This window comes from Schistocerca cancellata, chromosome 12 (genome assembly GCF_023864275.1).
Source record: "Schistocerca cancellata isolate TAMUIC-IGC-003103 chromosome 12, iqSchCanc2.1, whole genome shotgun sequence".
Classification (NCBI taxonomy): domain Eukaryota; kingdom Metazoa; phylum Arthropoda; class Insecta; order Orthoptera; family Acrididae; genus Schistocerca; species Schistocerca cancellata.
Window position 1 is genome coordinate 58,955,723 of NC_064637.1, and position 16,801 is coordinate 58,972,523.

The following is a 16,801-nucleotide window of genomic DNA, read 5'->3' on the forward strand; positions in this document are numbered from 1 at the left end:
CCAAGGCTCTCAATAGTTCTAATGGAATGTTGTCTATTCCCGGGGCCTTGTTTCGACATAAGTCTTTCAGTGCTCTGTGAAATTCTTCACGCAGTATCACATCACCCATTTTATATTCATCTACATCCTCTTCCATTTCCATAATATTGTCCTCAAGTACATCGCCCTCGTATAGACGCTCTATATACTCCTTCCACCTTTCTGCTTTCCCTTCTTTGCTTAGAAGTGGGTTTCCATCAAAGCTCTTGATATTCATGCAAGTGGTTCTGTTTTCTCCAAAAGTCTCTTTAATTTTCCTGTAGGCAGTATCTATCTTACCTCTAGTGAGATATGCCTCTACATCCTTACATTTGTTATCTAGCCATCCCAGTAATCACGTAGAAGTAGATATAGCCCTGTTCCGACAAGGAGCGATCTAAGATTGCGGGACATGTGACCAGCATGAGTTCCTGCCGGTCGTTATTGCTAGAAAATGAATCCTAACGATGGCGCTGCTTCTCTCAGCGTCACGGAGTGGAACCCTTTCGTGTCTACGTACATATCTCAGAGAAAATCCGAGGACGTACTGGGGACCGAACCCAGGTCATTTTGAACCAAAGGCAGCTGTGTTAACCATTCAGCTACAGGGGTAGTTACAAATATAGCTGGAGACGCAATTGTACTGTCACATGCATTTTTGTGATACAATTCAAATGGTTCAAATGGCTCTGAGCACTATGGGACTTAACATCTACGGTCAGCAGTCCCCTAGAACTTAGAACTACTTAAACCTAACTAACCTAAGGACATCACACACATCCATGGCCGAGGCAGGATTCGAACCTGCGACCGTAGCGGTCGCGCGGCTTCAGACTGAGCGCCTAGAACCGCTAGACCACCGCGGCCGGCTGTGCGATACAATTGTGCAGGGTGATTCAGAAGTCCCTTGACAATTCCCGTAAGGCGCTAACCAGTGTCTCTTATTCCTTGCAGATACTCCTGAAGAATACTGGCTACTGCAGAAACAATGACCGTTGTTTTGGCTCGAGAGCGAGGGATGACCTACCAAAAGATCCAACAGGACTTACTGGGGAAGTTTAGAAAACCACGCCCATCTAGGCAAGCTACCGCGGCTTTAATGAATAAGTTCAAAATAACAAGAAATGCTGTTATGTTTTGGAGTTGGTGGAGTATGTTTGGGGAGGCCAGCAACATCACCATGGACCGTAGACGCCATATAGAATCCCATGAACCGCAGCCCAACCGCCTCAATACGACTGATCAGTAGGGTGCCAAATGTAACGCAAACGGCGCTTTGGCAGGCACAGAGATTCTCGCTGAAAAAATGTGCATGCTTTTGTGGCGGCGTTCGTAGCGACAAACACTTCGCTGTAGAAACGGCTTACGAAGTCACCGCCACACTTTTAATAGCGGGCCGACCGGTCCGCTGGAACAGTGAACAGAAAGATGAAAACCCAAACACTCTGATTAAATAAAAGTCGGTACTTATCTTTATTAACGAAGATACAGAAACACAGTAGTGAACTCCGTGTCTACAGAAATCTGTCTAGTTCGAGTCGGAGCGGCTAGGTCAGCGTCGGCTGACGACAAACAACAACTCTGCTGCGATGAACACACAACTGACTAGCAAGTACACAAATCGGTGGCGAGTATACAACGGAGCGGCGAATACAGAACTGTCCTAGCGCTCGCGACTCCAGCGCTTAAGAAGCCAGAAGCCAGCGGTGGCGCGCGCAGACTTGCGGCGATTTCCTGTCTCGCTGGCGCTGCTTATGCGGACGGCGTCCGGACTTTGATGCTGCCAACCTTTTGGCAGCGGGCTCGGTTGGCATTACTGGCTAGGATATAACACATGCCACATCCAAACTATGCACCACCTTCACCCAGAAGACATCGCTGTTCGTTTTGCCGTGTGAGTGCAGACCTGCTAGAAGCAATCGAGGACGGAACTGTAATTCAAAACTTTCTGTTCAGTGACAAATCCACATCTCAGACGTGTGCCAAGGTGGATAGACGCAACAATCGCATTTGCACGGGTGAGAGGCCAAACGCAGTTCAGGACTGAGAAAGCGACACATCTAAGGTGAATGTGTGGATGAGATGACATTTGATGTTTGCCAAAAAGACAATTACAGGAACAATTTAGCTAGACATGCTCTAACTGTATCTGCTACCACAACTGGAACAGGATGGGATAGAAGACACTGACCTTTTCCAGCAACATTGCGCACCTGCGCACTTTGGAATCATCGTTCGTGATGACTTGGAGGATACATTATCATCTAGACAGTGGGTTGTCTGCTCTCCTCAGATGACGCTCTCGGATTTCTTTGTTTGGGGTTTTATAAAGTCATAGGTGTACCAGTTAAAGAGTAATAGCCTAGACAAGGCGGTACAGCTAATAACCGATGCAGCAGGAGCAATAACACAGGAGATGCTGCCTGCCGTGTTTCGTACAAACAAGAGAGATGGGGACTGTGCGTAAATCTGCAGGGTCACCACATCGAAATGTATTCCCGTCTGTCCCCCATCCCATGTAGTTTGTAGTGAAGCTGTAACTTCCACTTCGAGGATAAACGTTTGTTTCTCCAAAATGTCAAGGGACGTTTGAATCACCCTGTATGAAGCTAACCGACTGCTTCATGAGGAAGACTTTTTTTTTTTTTTTTTTTTAAGGGGGTAGGATGTCAAACGGTACCTTGCAGCAGGAGAGGCACCACAGGACATTTTCATTTCTAGTGTCTATACTTTTACAAATAAACTCATAAAACTTTGTCAGCATAACGAGGAAGGATTCTGGATTCACTCTCATAGCAGTGGAAGTTCAAAAAAGGTAACAAAATAATTTTTTTACATGTGAAATTTCATCATTTTTGTCACTTAATATTGGCCGTATTCATTGCTATCTGTACACTTTTCTTCATAATTAAGAGAGATTCTGCGATGAACTTTGCACAGCGTACAAAGCATACTTAACAGCTGTATGAAACTCTAGAATTTTCCAAATCTATTAAAAACTGAGGTAAAAATTGAGACAATTAACTATAGAATTTGAGTTTTTTCTAAATATGAAGTTTAAAATGTAACAGCTGATTCATTTCCTTATAAATTAAATAAATTCTAGAGTTTCATACATCTGTAAGTACGGTTTGTACGTTGTGCAAAATTCATCGAAGAATCTCTCTTACATATGAACAAAAGTATAGATATAGCAACACATGCAGCCAATAGAAGTGAAAAAATGATGAAATTTAGGATACAAAAAAATTATTTTGTTATGTTTTTGGATTTCCACTGCTATGAGCGTGCATCCTGAATCCTTCCTGGTTATGGTGACAAAAATCAAAATGTCCTGCAGTGCCTCTCCTGCTCCAAGTGGGCCCGTTTGACGTCCTACCCTCCTTAAAAGAAAGCTGGATGTTAAACAGAGAAACTGGTAATTTGCTACTAATTCAAGGATAAATCCAACATGAATTCTGTCAGAATCTTGTCCGATTGTACTAGTTTCATTAGTTTTCCAGGACGTAAGGAGCACAATTCGTCAACCCTTTCCTAAGGGAATTAATTAGAATTTCGCCTAATACTGTAAAACTTGGTTATGTACTTTCGGAATATCCTGCCTCGGGCATGGATGTGTGTGATGTCCTTAGGTTAGTTAGGTTTAAGTAGTTGCAAATCTAGGGGACTGATGACCTCAGTTGTTAAGTCCCATAGTGCTTAGAAACATTAGAAGCTTTCCTTTTACCATAAAATTACTTAACATTTTATGAATCACTGCGCACGCATGAGTCTTTCTACACAGGCTCTAGACAGGAGCGATATAAAGCGGCACGCATCGCATTGATCGACGTTCGAATCTCGATGGTCCCGTGCCCACTCCATTCGCAACTGATGTCGTTGGGTCATCAAGTGAACACGCAAGGGTGGTCTGCTGCAGATCTGCATGTTTGATGAACTGTGTGGTCCGAAACACTTGCGCGTGCACGAGCATTGTGCACTTTTGGCAGAGACGCTGCAAGTCAACATCTGCCCTGCTTCACACAGCAGACAAACCACTGAGCCCCACGTCGTGTGGATAGTCGTGTACTTCCAACCATTTAGCGCGTAGTGGTAGTTTGACTGTCCTCCTACCTCTTTCCGTAGATGTTCACGACAGTAGCACGTGGACATTCGACCAGCTACGCTGTTCACAGGCTCGCACTCACTCACTCTGTCTTCAGACTACGAGTGGCCTACCGGTACCATCCGACCGCCGTGTCATCCTCAGTGGAGGATGCGGATAGGAGGGGGCATGGGGTCAGCACACTGCTCTCCCGGTCGTTATGATGGTATTCATGACCGAAGCCATTACTATTCGGTCGAGTAGCTCCGCAATCGGCATCACGAGGCTGAGTGCACCCCGAAAAATGGCAACAGCACATGGCGGCCTGCATGGTCACCCATCCAAGTGCCGACGACGCCCGACAGCGCGTAACTTCGGTGATCTCACGGGAACCGGTGTATCCACTGCGGCAAGGCCGTTGCCGTTCACAGGCTCTGCATAATAATAATCTTCCCTTTGTCAAAGTCGCTTATCTCAATGGATTTTCCCATTTGCAACCCATATCTTGGCTAGGGTGATCCCCCATTCTTGTATGCTCCGCTTACATCCTCCGCGCACACCCCCGTGGTGGGTGCCTCGCCCTTTCCTTCAGCTCGAATTGGCACAGGGCCCGAAGGACTAAGTCCCTCCAGAGGCCTTCCGCCGCCGCTTTTATTCCATCATAGCCACGTATCAGGGCTCTGGCGTGTCGTACACTGACAGTTCGGTGGTTGCTGGTCGTGTCAGTTATGCTTTAAATCTAGGGGATCATTCCGAACAACAATCCTTGCCGGCTGGCTGCAGCGTTTCCACTGCTGAGCTGGTCGCCATCTTTCGAGCCCTAGAGTATATCCGCTCCTGCTCAGGTGAGTCCTTCGTTATCTGTAGCGACTCCCTGAGAAGTTTACGAGCTATCGACCAGTGTTTCCCTCGCTCTCGTCTGGTGATGGATGTCCAGGAGTCCCTCCATGCTCTTGCCCCTTTGCGGCCGCTCTGTGGTCTTTGTGTGGACTCCAGGCCACGTTGGGATACGCGGCAATGAACATGTTGACCGCCTGGCCAAACAGGCCACCAGTGAACCAACCCTGGACTGATTTGCGAGCTGTCTTAGGCCGCGAAGTTTTGGCGCTTTGGGACGCTGAATGCCGCGATTGACCACGCCCAATAAACTCCGTGCTATCAAGGAGACGACGACTGTGTGGCGCTCCTCCTTGCGAGTCTCTCGCAAGGAGTCTGTCGTCCTCTGCCGACTGCGCATTGGGCACACACGGATGACGCACGGCCACTTACTGCGCCGTGAGGACCCCCCTCTATGTCGCTGTGGGTAGGCTTTGGCCATGGTCCACATTTTGTTGGCCTGTCCGCTTTTGACTCTCCTCAGTGAGACGTTTGCACTGCCTGATACGCTCCCTGCCCTTTTAACTGATGACAATGCTATGGCAGGCTTAGTTTTGCGTTTTATGCCGGCAGGGGGCTTTTATCACTCCATCTAAGTGTTTGTCCATTTGTATTGATTCTGGCCTTTAGCCAACGATTTTAGTCTGAGTTTTTAGTGGGTTTTTTCCTTCAGTGGTTGGCTTTTCCTTTTTTGCCTCTATGGTCGGCCAACCACTATTATACTTTGTGTGATTTTAATTCGTTTTGTCTGTTCTCTGTCTGCGTCTGTCTTGTCCTGTGTCGTCTGTTGTCTCCATTATTCGTTTTTACTCTGTGTGGTTGGTTTTAAGTTTAGGAACAAGGGACCAAAGACCATAGCAGTCTGGTCCCTTTAATCCCACAAACCAATACCAATACCAATACCGTGTCACGTGCCCACAACGCCACCAGGAGGCATCCAAAGTCACAGTGGGCAGTGGTCATAACGTTTTGGTTGGTCAGTGTATGTCCCACTTGTCACGAAAGGGTTAATGCTCGTAATTTTCCGAGTTTGCTCGTGCGGGCGTGTGTGCCTTACCAGGCTGGGCGATGCTGCCGATGGCGAAGAAGAGGCAGACGTAGACGATGTGCTGCGTGCGCGTCCTGTCCGAGTGGAACTCCCCCAGGTAGGCGTACGTCACGGCGGAGGGCCCACACACGCTGCGGGAAACCAGACGCAAGAGCATTACTCCACACTGCGGGACGTATCGGCAAGAAGGCAACACAGCTCCAGTTACAAAACTATTCACAAGTGCTATACATATATTAAAATGACTAATGAACGTAACAACATGGGGATCAACATTCATCAGTGAAAGAGAAAACACATAAAAAGTGCATAAAGAAAAGGTTGAAAAAAAATGAGGCAAATTACACGAAAGATGAGCATGTAGCAAATAAATTTCAAGTAAAAAATTAAAGAAATTGTCTTGACACACAGAAGCGTTGGATGAATGACATTTGTTTTGTAGACCTACATCCAAGCACGGAAAGCCATGTTACTGTTGTTGCGGAGTAAAGTCAAGCACCGGCCCACCAGTTGGGAACTACAGAGAAGCCAATCGCACACTGACCGATCACTCTCCAGTAGCGGTCTCTATGTGGAGATGACCTAAGTGCCACGAACGACTGGCTATTATGCCCCATTTGAATAACAGATTCAAGATTAGGCACTTGCGCCACAGCGACTTAGGATTAATTGTTTAGCAGCGCGGGATTAGCTGAACGGTCTCAGGTGCTGCAGTCATGGACTGTGCGGCTGGTCCCGGTGGAGGTTCGAGTCCTCCCTCAGGCATGGGTGCGTGTGTTTGTCCTTAGGATAATTTAGGTTAAGTAGTGTGTAAGCTTAGGGACTGATGTCTTGAATCCCATAAGATTTCACACACATTTTAACATTTGATTCATTGTTTATACTGAAGAAGCTCGATTATTTCGTATGTCGCCCTTTCCTTGCGACACAGCTGTGTGATTGTCAGAGTTAAGCACTGTCATTTACTTTTTTGTAACAAAACTCATTAATACGATTTGTTTGAATTGTTTGTCAAGCGAACTGAGTACGTAGACTCCACATATTTGACGATGAGCATAGAGACGGAAGTACTTCTCCAACTATACTTCCTGACGAAAAATGTGTAGCACCCAGAAGTGGAGGAGGAAACGAAATGAAACCTCCCCAATAGGGAGGCTATGTGAATGCAGTGATTACAAAACAGTCAATTGTACAAAGAATTTGCTGGTTGCTGTTGTTGTTATGGTTTGGCGCAGCTCTCCATGCTACTCTATCCTGTGCAAACTTCATCTCCCAGTACCTACTGCAACCTACATCCTTCTGAATCTGCTTAGTGTATGTATCTCTTGGTCTCCCTCTACGATTTTTACCCCCCACGCTGCCCTCCAGTGCTAAATTGGTGATCCCTCCATGCCTCAGAACATGTTCTGCCAACCGATCCCTTCTTCTAGTCAAGTTGTGCCACAAACTCCCCTTCTCCGCAATTCTATTGAATAGATACGTCACCAGCATTGTGTATTGCCCGTTGCCAGCGATGTGGAAGTCGTAGGATACTCTTAGCAGTGCCAGTTGTGTTGACAGTTAGAGCAGCGCGGTCTATTTCCAGACGAGTTTCTAGCAGTTCTGAAGTGAATGCCATGGAGTGTTTCCTTCAGGTTAGAAATGGAGTTGAACTTACGAAGGCTTAAGTCAGGGGTGTGCAGTAGGTGGTATAGCACTTAGCAGCCCCATCAGTCAAACAAATCAGTAACAGCTTGCACTGTACGTGCTTGAGCAATGTCCTGCAAAATGATGATCAGGTCCTGCACAAAGTGTCACCACTTCTATCTCTAAGCTGGTCGTAGGTTGTGTTCCAAAAATGAACAGTATACACGATGCTAGTGACTACTTTGAAGGTCAGTAAAACTTTGAAACACGTATCTATTTTGTACGAGTTGTAAGTAAATAGTTGCCACTATTAAAGTTCCAATCCTCTTATATTTATGTACGGTATATTGCTTGTCAGTCCAGCAAAGCAAGCCTTGAGAACACTTTTTTAGCACGATAAAAAGTATTTTTGGGTCCATGTATAGCATATTTGCTATATGCGCTGAAATCGCATAACTTTCTTTTTAATTAAGTACTTCAGTCCTATTTTGCCGGCCGCGGTGACCGAGCGGTTCCAGGCGCTTCAGTCCGGAACCGGGCGACTGCTACGGTCGCAGGTTCGAATCCTGCCTTGGCCATGATTGTGTGGGATGTCGTTAGGTTAGTTGGGTTTAAGTAGTTCTAACTTCTAGGGGACTGATGACCTCAGATGGTAAGTCCCATAGTGCTCAGAGCCATTTAGTCCTATTTTACGCCGTAACAACGCATTGGCATTTCATTCGGAAAAATTTAAGCCCGTGACTGTTTCTATACCACCCGGTTTTAGTTTGAGGAGGATATCTAGATGTGAAGTAATAGAGACATTGACATAAAATTAATGTTAGTTAAGAAATGAAATACAGCAGGATGTCAGGTGCAACGGGAGCTTTAGATCAGAGTAGGAATAAAATTGCGGCTTTAATTAACTGGGGCGTGTCTATTTGTCACCTGAGGTGTCACGAATGGTTGACACTTGTAGCTGTTGCCAGTTCTAAGGCCTCTATTACACTATCACACTCCTTTGACAAAGAAATATCATCAAATATTCGTCTCTGATAAAGATGTTTGAAGTGGCGCTAAAAATGGGTATTACACTGTCATCATATTTTCGTGAAAGTTCAAGGTGGACCGAAAACAAGAACTTGTTATGAGCTGCAGTTGCTTGAACCACAATTGAATTCTGTGTGCGTTTGGAAGAGAAGCGGCGGAAAACAAGGGCTTTAGGTCGAGATAGTAAAGGCATTCAGCAAAATTTGTTACCAGAGCTGTGAGAGGAGGACGCCAAGTCTTAATATACGAGTATAAATAACTTACTAACGGATGAGAGTGCATATCAGTATTTGCTCCATAAAGTAGCTTCTCATGCTGCAAAGTATAATACTCACTTGACAGATGCTATATTTGCAGAAGGCAGGCTCAACGCAACACTGCAATTTCTTGTTGCAGGAGAGAGCTACTCTAGTTTACAATACAGCGCTCGAATACCACAGTGCACATTAACCAAAATTATTCCAGAAGCATCTGAAGCTATTTATAAAGCTGGGAAGCGGGAATATGTAACAGTAAATAAATGTTTAGTACACTAATGGGCCGGCCGGAGTGGTCGAGCGGTTCTAGGCGCTACAGTCTGGGACCGCGCGGCCGCTACGGTGGCAGGTTCGAATCCTGCCTCGGGCATGGATGTGTGTGATGTCCTTAGGTTAGTTACGTTTAAGTAGTTCTAAGTTCTAGGGAACTGATGACCTCAGAAGTTAAGTCCCATGGTGCTCAGAGCCTTTTGAACCATTTTTTACACTAATGGGGACAATAAGAACTATATTTTTGGATAACTTAATTAATAGAATTAGTCTTCCAACAACTAGAAAATTAATAAAAGGTGCAAAAAAGACGAAGCTCTTGTTAGCTTGTGCCACCCAAGATTCAAAAATAGGCGAAGTAGAAAGGAGAGCCAAGAAAAAAAATATTTTAGAGAGTGACCACCTCCTCTACTCTGACTTGCTGAAAAGCTGCCTGGATATTCCCTGATGTTGAGGTGGATGGCTGTAGCGGAGATGCGCACATGGAGTCGCCTGCAGTGCATTCCATCTGCCCATGAGCACGCGATTAATAGCGTGGTCTGGGCCATTTGCTCAACCCCACCCGAGTCAAAGCAAGATTATTAAGAAGATTCGAAGGGCCACACCAACTAAACTCTGCAGCCCTGATTAAACACACACACACACACACACACAACCACAAACACACACTACCAAGACGTAAAATACACTCCTGGAAATGGAAAAAAGAACACATTGACACCGGTGTGTCAGACCCACCATACTTGCTCCGGACACTGCGAGAGGGCTGTACAAGCAATGATCACACGCACGGCACAGCGGACACACCAGGAACCGCGGTGTTGGCCGTCGAATGGCGCTAGCTGCGCAGCATTTGTGCACCGCCGCCGTCAGTGTCAGCCAGTTTGCCGTGGCATACGGAGCTCCATCGCAGTCTTTAACACTGGTAGCATGCCGCGACAGCGTGGACGTGAACCGTATGTGCAGTTGACGGACTTTGAGCGAGGGCGTATAGTGGACATGCGGGAGGCCGGGTGGACGTACCGCCGAATTGCTCAACACGTGGGGCGTGAGGTCTCCACAGTACATCGATGTTGTCGCCAGTGGTCGGCGGAAGGTGCACGTGCCCGTCGACCTGGGACCGGACCGCAGCGACGCACGGATGCACGCCAAGACCGTAGGATCCTACGCAGTGCCGTAGGGGACCGCACCGCCACTTCCCAGCAAATTAGGGACACTGTTGCTCCTGGGGTATCGGCGAGGACCATTCGCAACCGTCTCCATGAAGCTGGGCTACGGTCCCGCACACCGTTAGGCCGTCTTCCGCTCACGCCCCAACATCGTGCAGCCCGCCTCCAGTGGTGTCGCGACAGGCGTGAATGGAGGGACGAATGAAGACGTGTCGTCTTCAGCGATGAGAGTCGCTTCTGCCTTGGTGCCAATGATGGTCGTATGCGTGTTTGGCGCCGTGCAGGTGAGCGCCACAATCAAGACTGCATACGACCGAGGCACACAGGGCCAACACCCGGCATCATGGTGTGAGGAGCGATCTCCTACACTGGCCGTACACCACTGGTGATCGTCGAGGGGACACTGAATAGTGCACGGTACATCCAAACCGTCATCGAACCCATCGTTCTACCATTCCTAGACCGGCAAGGGAACTTGCTGTTCCAACAGGACAATGCACGTCCGCATGTATCCCGTGCCACCCAACGTGCTCTAGAAGGTGTAAGTCAACTACCCTGGCCAGCAAGATCTCCGGATCTGTCCCCCATTGAGCATGTTTGGGACTGGATGAAGCGTCGTCTCACGCGGTCTGCACGTCCAGCACGAACGCTGGTCCAACTGAGGCGCCAGGTGGAAATGGCATGGCAAGCCGTTCCACAGGACTACATCCAGCATCTCTACGATCGTCTCCATGGGAGAATAGCAGCCTGCATTGCTGCGAAAGGTGGATATACACTGTACTAGTGCCGACATTGTGCATGCTCTGTTGCCTGTGTCTATGTGCCTGTGGTTCTGTCAGTGTGATCATGTGATGTATCTGACCCCAGGAATGTGTCAATAAAGTTTCCCCTTCCTGGGACAATGAATTCACGGTGTTCTTATTTCAATTTCCAGGAGTGTATCTGTAACGATGCCAGCACTCCAAGCGGTCACATTGCAGTGAACAGAAGACGAACGACTTTTATGCCAAATCTACGATGAGGCTCTAGATTTGATCACACTTATTTGACGAAAGGCGAGGTTTGTCAAAGATCCCTATTACACTGTCAAATTTCTTTTCACCTTTACCTCGCACACATACACTGACGAGCCACAGCAATTTGGCCACAGTGCGCTGTGACACTGAATTCCACCTGGTGGCGCTACAGGTATGTGACACAGTGAGGAAAGTATGTAAGCAGATCAGAGATGCATGGAGAACCATTCTAATGATGATACTGGCCACAAATTGGGACCAAATAAGGTATTGTCAGAGTCACAGTTTGGGTTCCTTAAGGGTTCCGTTATAGAGAAGGCTATTCATACGTAAAGTCAGAATGTACTTAATTCATTAGATAACGAATTAGAGACTACTGACATTTTCCATAACCTGTCAAAGGTTTTTGACTGTGCGAGTCACAGCATTCTCTTAAGTAAATTAGAATATTATAGTCACTGATGGTGCTGCAAAATTGTTATAGTCTTATGTAACCAACAGTATACAGTGGCTGTTACTGCAAAATACCTGTTGAGTAATCAATCTGTCTTCGTCTGATCGGGGATTAACTATATGTGATGTTCCTCAAGGTTTCATCTTGGGTCCATTGCTTTTCCTTGTGTATATTAATGACCTCTCGTCTGTTACTTTGCCAGATACTGAGTTTATTTTGTTGGCAAATGATATAAACATTGATTAAATAGCAAGTCAAAAGTACAGATTTAGAAATGGCTGCTAATCAGATTTTCACTAACATTAATAAATGGTTTAAAGGTAATTCACTGTCAGTAAACTTTAAAAAGACTTCCTTCCAGCATGTGTATAACATCTGAAGACTTGAAGATAGAAGAGGGTTGGTGGTGTTACATTTCTGGGAATATAGCCTGATAATAAATTCAGTTGGAAGGGCACATCACAGAACTGCAGAAACAGCTAAACAAGGCTGTATTTTCAATGCGAATGATTTCAAATGTATGAGATATAAATATAAAATAACTTGCACACTTAGCTTAGTACATTGTATTATGTCATATGGGGTCATATTTTGGATAACTTGTAAAAAGGAACAAAAATTCTTAGAGTACAAAAGCGTGTAATAATACTCATTTGGGGTGTAAATTGAAGAACATCATATAGAAACATGTTCAAGGAATTGGGTCACCTAACCATTGCTTCTCAGTATATTTTATTTCCTAATGAAATTTGTTGCAAATAATATGTCTGTTTCAAACCAAAAGCTCAATATACAGGGAGTTTCAAAAAGAATATACGTATTTAGAATGCATATATTTATTAAACTTTAAGACAGGAATATTAGACTTTACACACATATTTACGAACCTCTCAAGTTCATATTACAGATGTTCCATATGTCCTCCATCAGCGACATGCACAATATCACATCGATAATGAAATTTCTCCCATACTTGCGCAAGCATGTCGTTCGTCACTGATGTTATGGCAGTACGGATCCGGTTCTTCAACTCTTCCACGTTCTGTGGGAGTGGTGGTACATAAACGTTCTCTTTAACGAAACGCCACAGGAAGAGGTCAGAGGGTGACAAATCCGGTGACCGTGGAGCCCAGCTGAGACATGCTAAGTCGCCAGGCCCTTTACGACCAATCCAACGGTTCAGTAGAGTTTCATTCAGATATCCACGCACTTGGCGTCTCCAGCAAAGGGGCGCCCCGTCTTGCTCAGAAATGAAGTTGTCTTCCTGCAGCCTCGGAGACAACCAGTTTTGTAACATTGCGAGATACTGCTGACCGTTAATCGTGTTTCCCTCAAAGAAGAATGGGCCGTAAACAGATGATCGGGATATCGCATAAAAAGCATTGACTTCGGGCGAATCTCGTACGTGTTCAGTGGCTGCATGTGGGTTCTGTAGGCCCCAAATTCGAACATTGTGTTTGTTTACCTGACCACTAACATGGAAAGTCACTTCATCACTGACACGCGAAAGTGTTATCGTTGTCACCATTATCAAGAATCTCGTTACAACGTACCACACGTTTCCGCTTGTCATCAGGACGCAGAGCTTGTCACAGCTGTAACTTGTGCAGCTTCATAACCAACCGACATCTCAAAACACACCAAACTGTTGTTGTAGGCAGTTGTGACTCCCGACTGGCACGACGAGTTGATTTCGAAGGACTACGTTGGAAAGCAGTTTGAATTCGCGCAACATTTTCATCAGGAACACGAGGGCGGCCAGAACTCATTCCTTTACATAGACATCCTGTATGTAGAAACTGTCGATACCATCTGCGAATGTTCCACCCATTCGGAGGATGAATTTGGTACCTCAATGTGAAACGTCTTTGCACTGTAATCACGGAATTGCAATTCGCAAACTCGAGAACACAAAATGATTTCTGCTGCGGAGTAGCCATTTCAAACATATGATGGTTACCAAGCAAAAATGAAGACAACTAACATCTAGAGGCTATTAATATAAACTAGACTATGTATTCGTTTCACCAATAGCAGAGCTGAGCCGCAGCGATCGATAGTTTGGACAAAATAATACTTTGTAATATGTGTATTCTTTTTGGAACTCCCTGTATTATAGCAATGCTAGGAGTAATAACAACATACATAAAGACCTAACATCACTTATTTTGATCTAAACAGGGGTCAAATATTCAGGAACACACATTTTCAGTAAATTGCCAGCAACTATACGAAACTTGGTTACAGAAAAAGTATAGTTTGAGCAGAGTTTGAAAGATCTTTTGGCAGGCAATTTCTTTTACTCTACAGATCAGTATCCTAACAGGTACTGTTAGTCCAGTTTAAGGGAAAGTGTCTGTCAGATTTCAGATTTGACAGCGCTTGGTCACAACAGTGAGGATTGGGTATTTCGTTTATGATAAATAAAGTGCATAACTACGTTTCATTCTGACAATGTATTTATGCTGTAAATATTAGCAGTTCTCATATTTTGACAGTCTCCTGACAAATTACGAGGGAAATAAGTACTATATTAAAATAATCTACACTCCTGGAAATTGAAATAAGAACACCGTGAATTCATTGTCCCAGGAAGGGGAAACTTTATTGACACATTCCTGCGGTCAGATACATCACATGATCACACTGACAGAACCACAGGCATATAGACACAGGCAACAGAGCATGCACAATGTCGGCACTAGTACAGTGTATATCCACCTTTCGCAGCAATGCAGGCTGCTATTCTCCCATGGAGACGATCGTAGAGATGCTGGATGTAGTCCTGTGGAACGGCTTGCCATGCCATTTCCACCTGGCGCCTCAGTTGGACCAGCGTTCGTGCTGGACGTGCAGACCGCGTGAGACGACGCTTCATCCAGTCCCAAACATGCTCAATGGGGGACAGATCCGGAGATCATGCTGGCCTGTGTAGTTGACTTACACCTTCTAGAGCACGTTGGGTGGCACGGCATACATGCGGACGTGCATTGTCCTGTTGGAACAGCAAGTTCCCTTGCCGGTCTAGGAATGGTAGAACGATGGGTTCGATGACGGTTTGGATGTACCGTGCACTATTCAGTGTCCCCTCGACGATCACCAGTAGTGTACGGCCAGTGTAGGAGATCGCTCCCCACACCATGATGCCGGGTGTTGGCCCTGTGTGCCTCGGTCGTATGCAGTCCTGATTGTGGCGCTCACCTGCACGGCGCCAAACACGCATACGACCATCATTGGCACCAAGGCAGAAGCGACTCTCATCGCTGAAGACGACACGTCTCCATTCGTCCCTCCATTCACGCCTGTCGCGACACCACTGGAGGCGGGCTGCACGATGTTGGGGCGTGAGCGGAAGACGGCCTAACGGTGTGCGGGACCGTAGCCCAGCTTCATGGAGACGGTTGCGAATGGTCCTCGCCGATACCCCAGGAGCAACAGTGTCCCTAATTTGCTGGGAAGTGGCGGTGCGGTCCCCTACGGCACTGCGTAGGATCCTACGGTCTTGGCGTGCATCCGTGCGTCGCTGCGGTCCGGTCCCAGGTCGACGGGCACGTGCACCTTTCGCCGACCACTGGCGACAACATCGATGTACTGTGGAGACCTCACGCCCCACGTGTTGAGCAATTCGGCGGTACGTCCACCCGGCCTCCCGCATGCCCACTATATGCCCTCGTTCAAAGTCCGTCAACTGCACATACGGTTCACGTCCACGCTGTCGCGGCATGCTACCAGTGTTAAAGACTGCGATGGAGCTCCTTATGCCACGGCAAACTGGCTGACACTGACGGCGGCGGTGCACAAATGCTGCGCAGCTAGCGCCATTCGACGGCCAACACCGCGGTTCCTGGTGTGTCCGCTGTGCCGTGCGTGTGATCATTGCTTGTACAGCCCTCTCGCAGTGTCCGGAGCAAGTATGGTGGGTCTGACACACCGGTGTCAATGAGTTCTTTTTTCCATTTCCAGGAGTGTATGTTTAGTATTTTATACTTTCCGACGTGCTCCACACACATGAGAAACATCTCATTTATGTGTATAATGGACGAAAACTGAATCTAATCGAATCTAATCCCACTGCCACAACCGACTTTGACAAAGTGCCACAGAACCTGGGAACGAGCATACCGGAAATGGTGAAGCTGGTCGGCCGGAGGTGTGGCTGCTGTTGTCAACGTCCGTGGAAACTGGTTGAATAATGGTGCGGAAATCTATAACTCCTCATGGAACGTGCAGTTTGGAGGTTTGCCCTCTTTTCTACAGGTCGATGGCAGACCTGATGACAGAGTACAGTGATGGTGCAGGCAGATGTGTTTCAGAGCACGCCATTCAGCATACACGACCAAACATGGAGCTCTGCTGCCAATGAGCCCTACATGTTCCCATGTTGAGCCAATGACGTCGTCAGTTACCACTGCAGTGGGCACGGGATCATTGACGTTGGACTGTGCGTCAATGGAGATCTGTCATCTGGTTGGATGAATTATGTTCCTTATTATACGAGGTGGAAGGTGAGTTTGCAGTATACCATCATCATCCGTGCAATTTACCTGTGGTAGTAACGAAGGGCACCATTACAGCTGTGTACTACATGATCATCTGTATCTACGGACCATCCACGCCTTTGATGCTTGATATTTTCTGTGACGTCGTGGAATCTTAGAGAAAGACGTACTTCTGTGTTACACAACCACAATCATGCTACAGCGGTTTGAGCAGCATGATACTGTGCTCACAGTGATGCATTGACGACCAAATTCTCCTGATGTCGACCCAATGGAATAGATGTGGAACACTATTGCGCATCAGCTCTATGTACACATAAATCTTCGCCCTGCAATTCATTGGAATAGCATATACCGTGAGTAGACGACAGGCACCACATACCTATGGAAATCTACGATGAGTGTGCGGTATCTACGTGCAGAGGCGATGACAGGGTACAGTGTGTATGTGCACG

The 16,801-nt window shown here is 46.6% G+C and overlaps 1 protein-coding gene across 1 annotated transcript in view; it reads right to left on the reverse strand.

Moving 5' to 3' along the window:
- The window catches only part of LOC126109455 (synaptic vesicle glycoprotein 2B-like), a 161,462-nt gene that overhangs the window by 101,586 nt on the left and 43,075 nt on the right, over positions 1-16,801 (reverse strand). Inside the window, exon 5 of the mRNA XM_049914484.1 lies at positions 6,036-6,157. Coding sequence (XP_049770441.1) covers positions 6,036-6,157 — 122 coding nt within the window. The remainder of the gene's footprint in view (positions 1-6,035; positions 6,158-16,801) is intronic.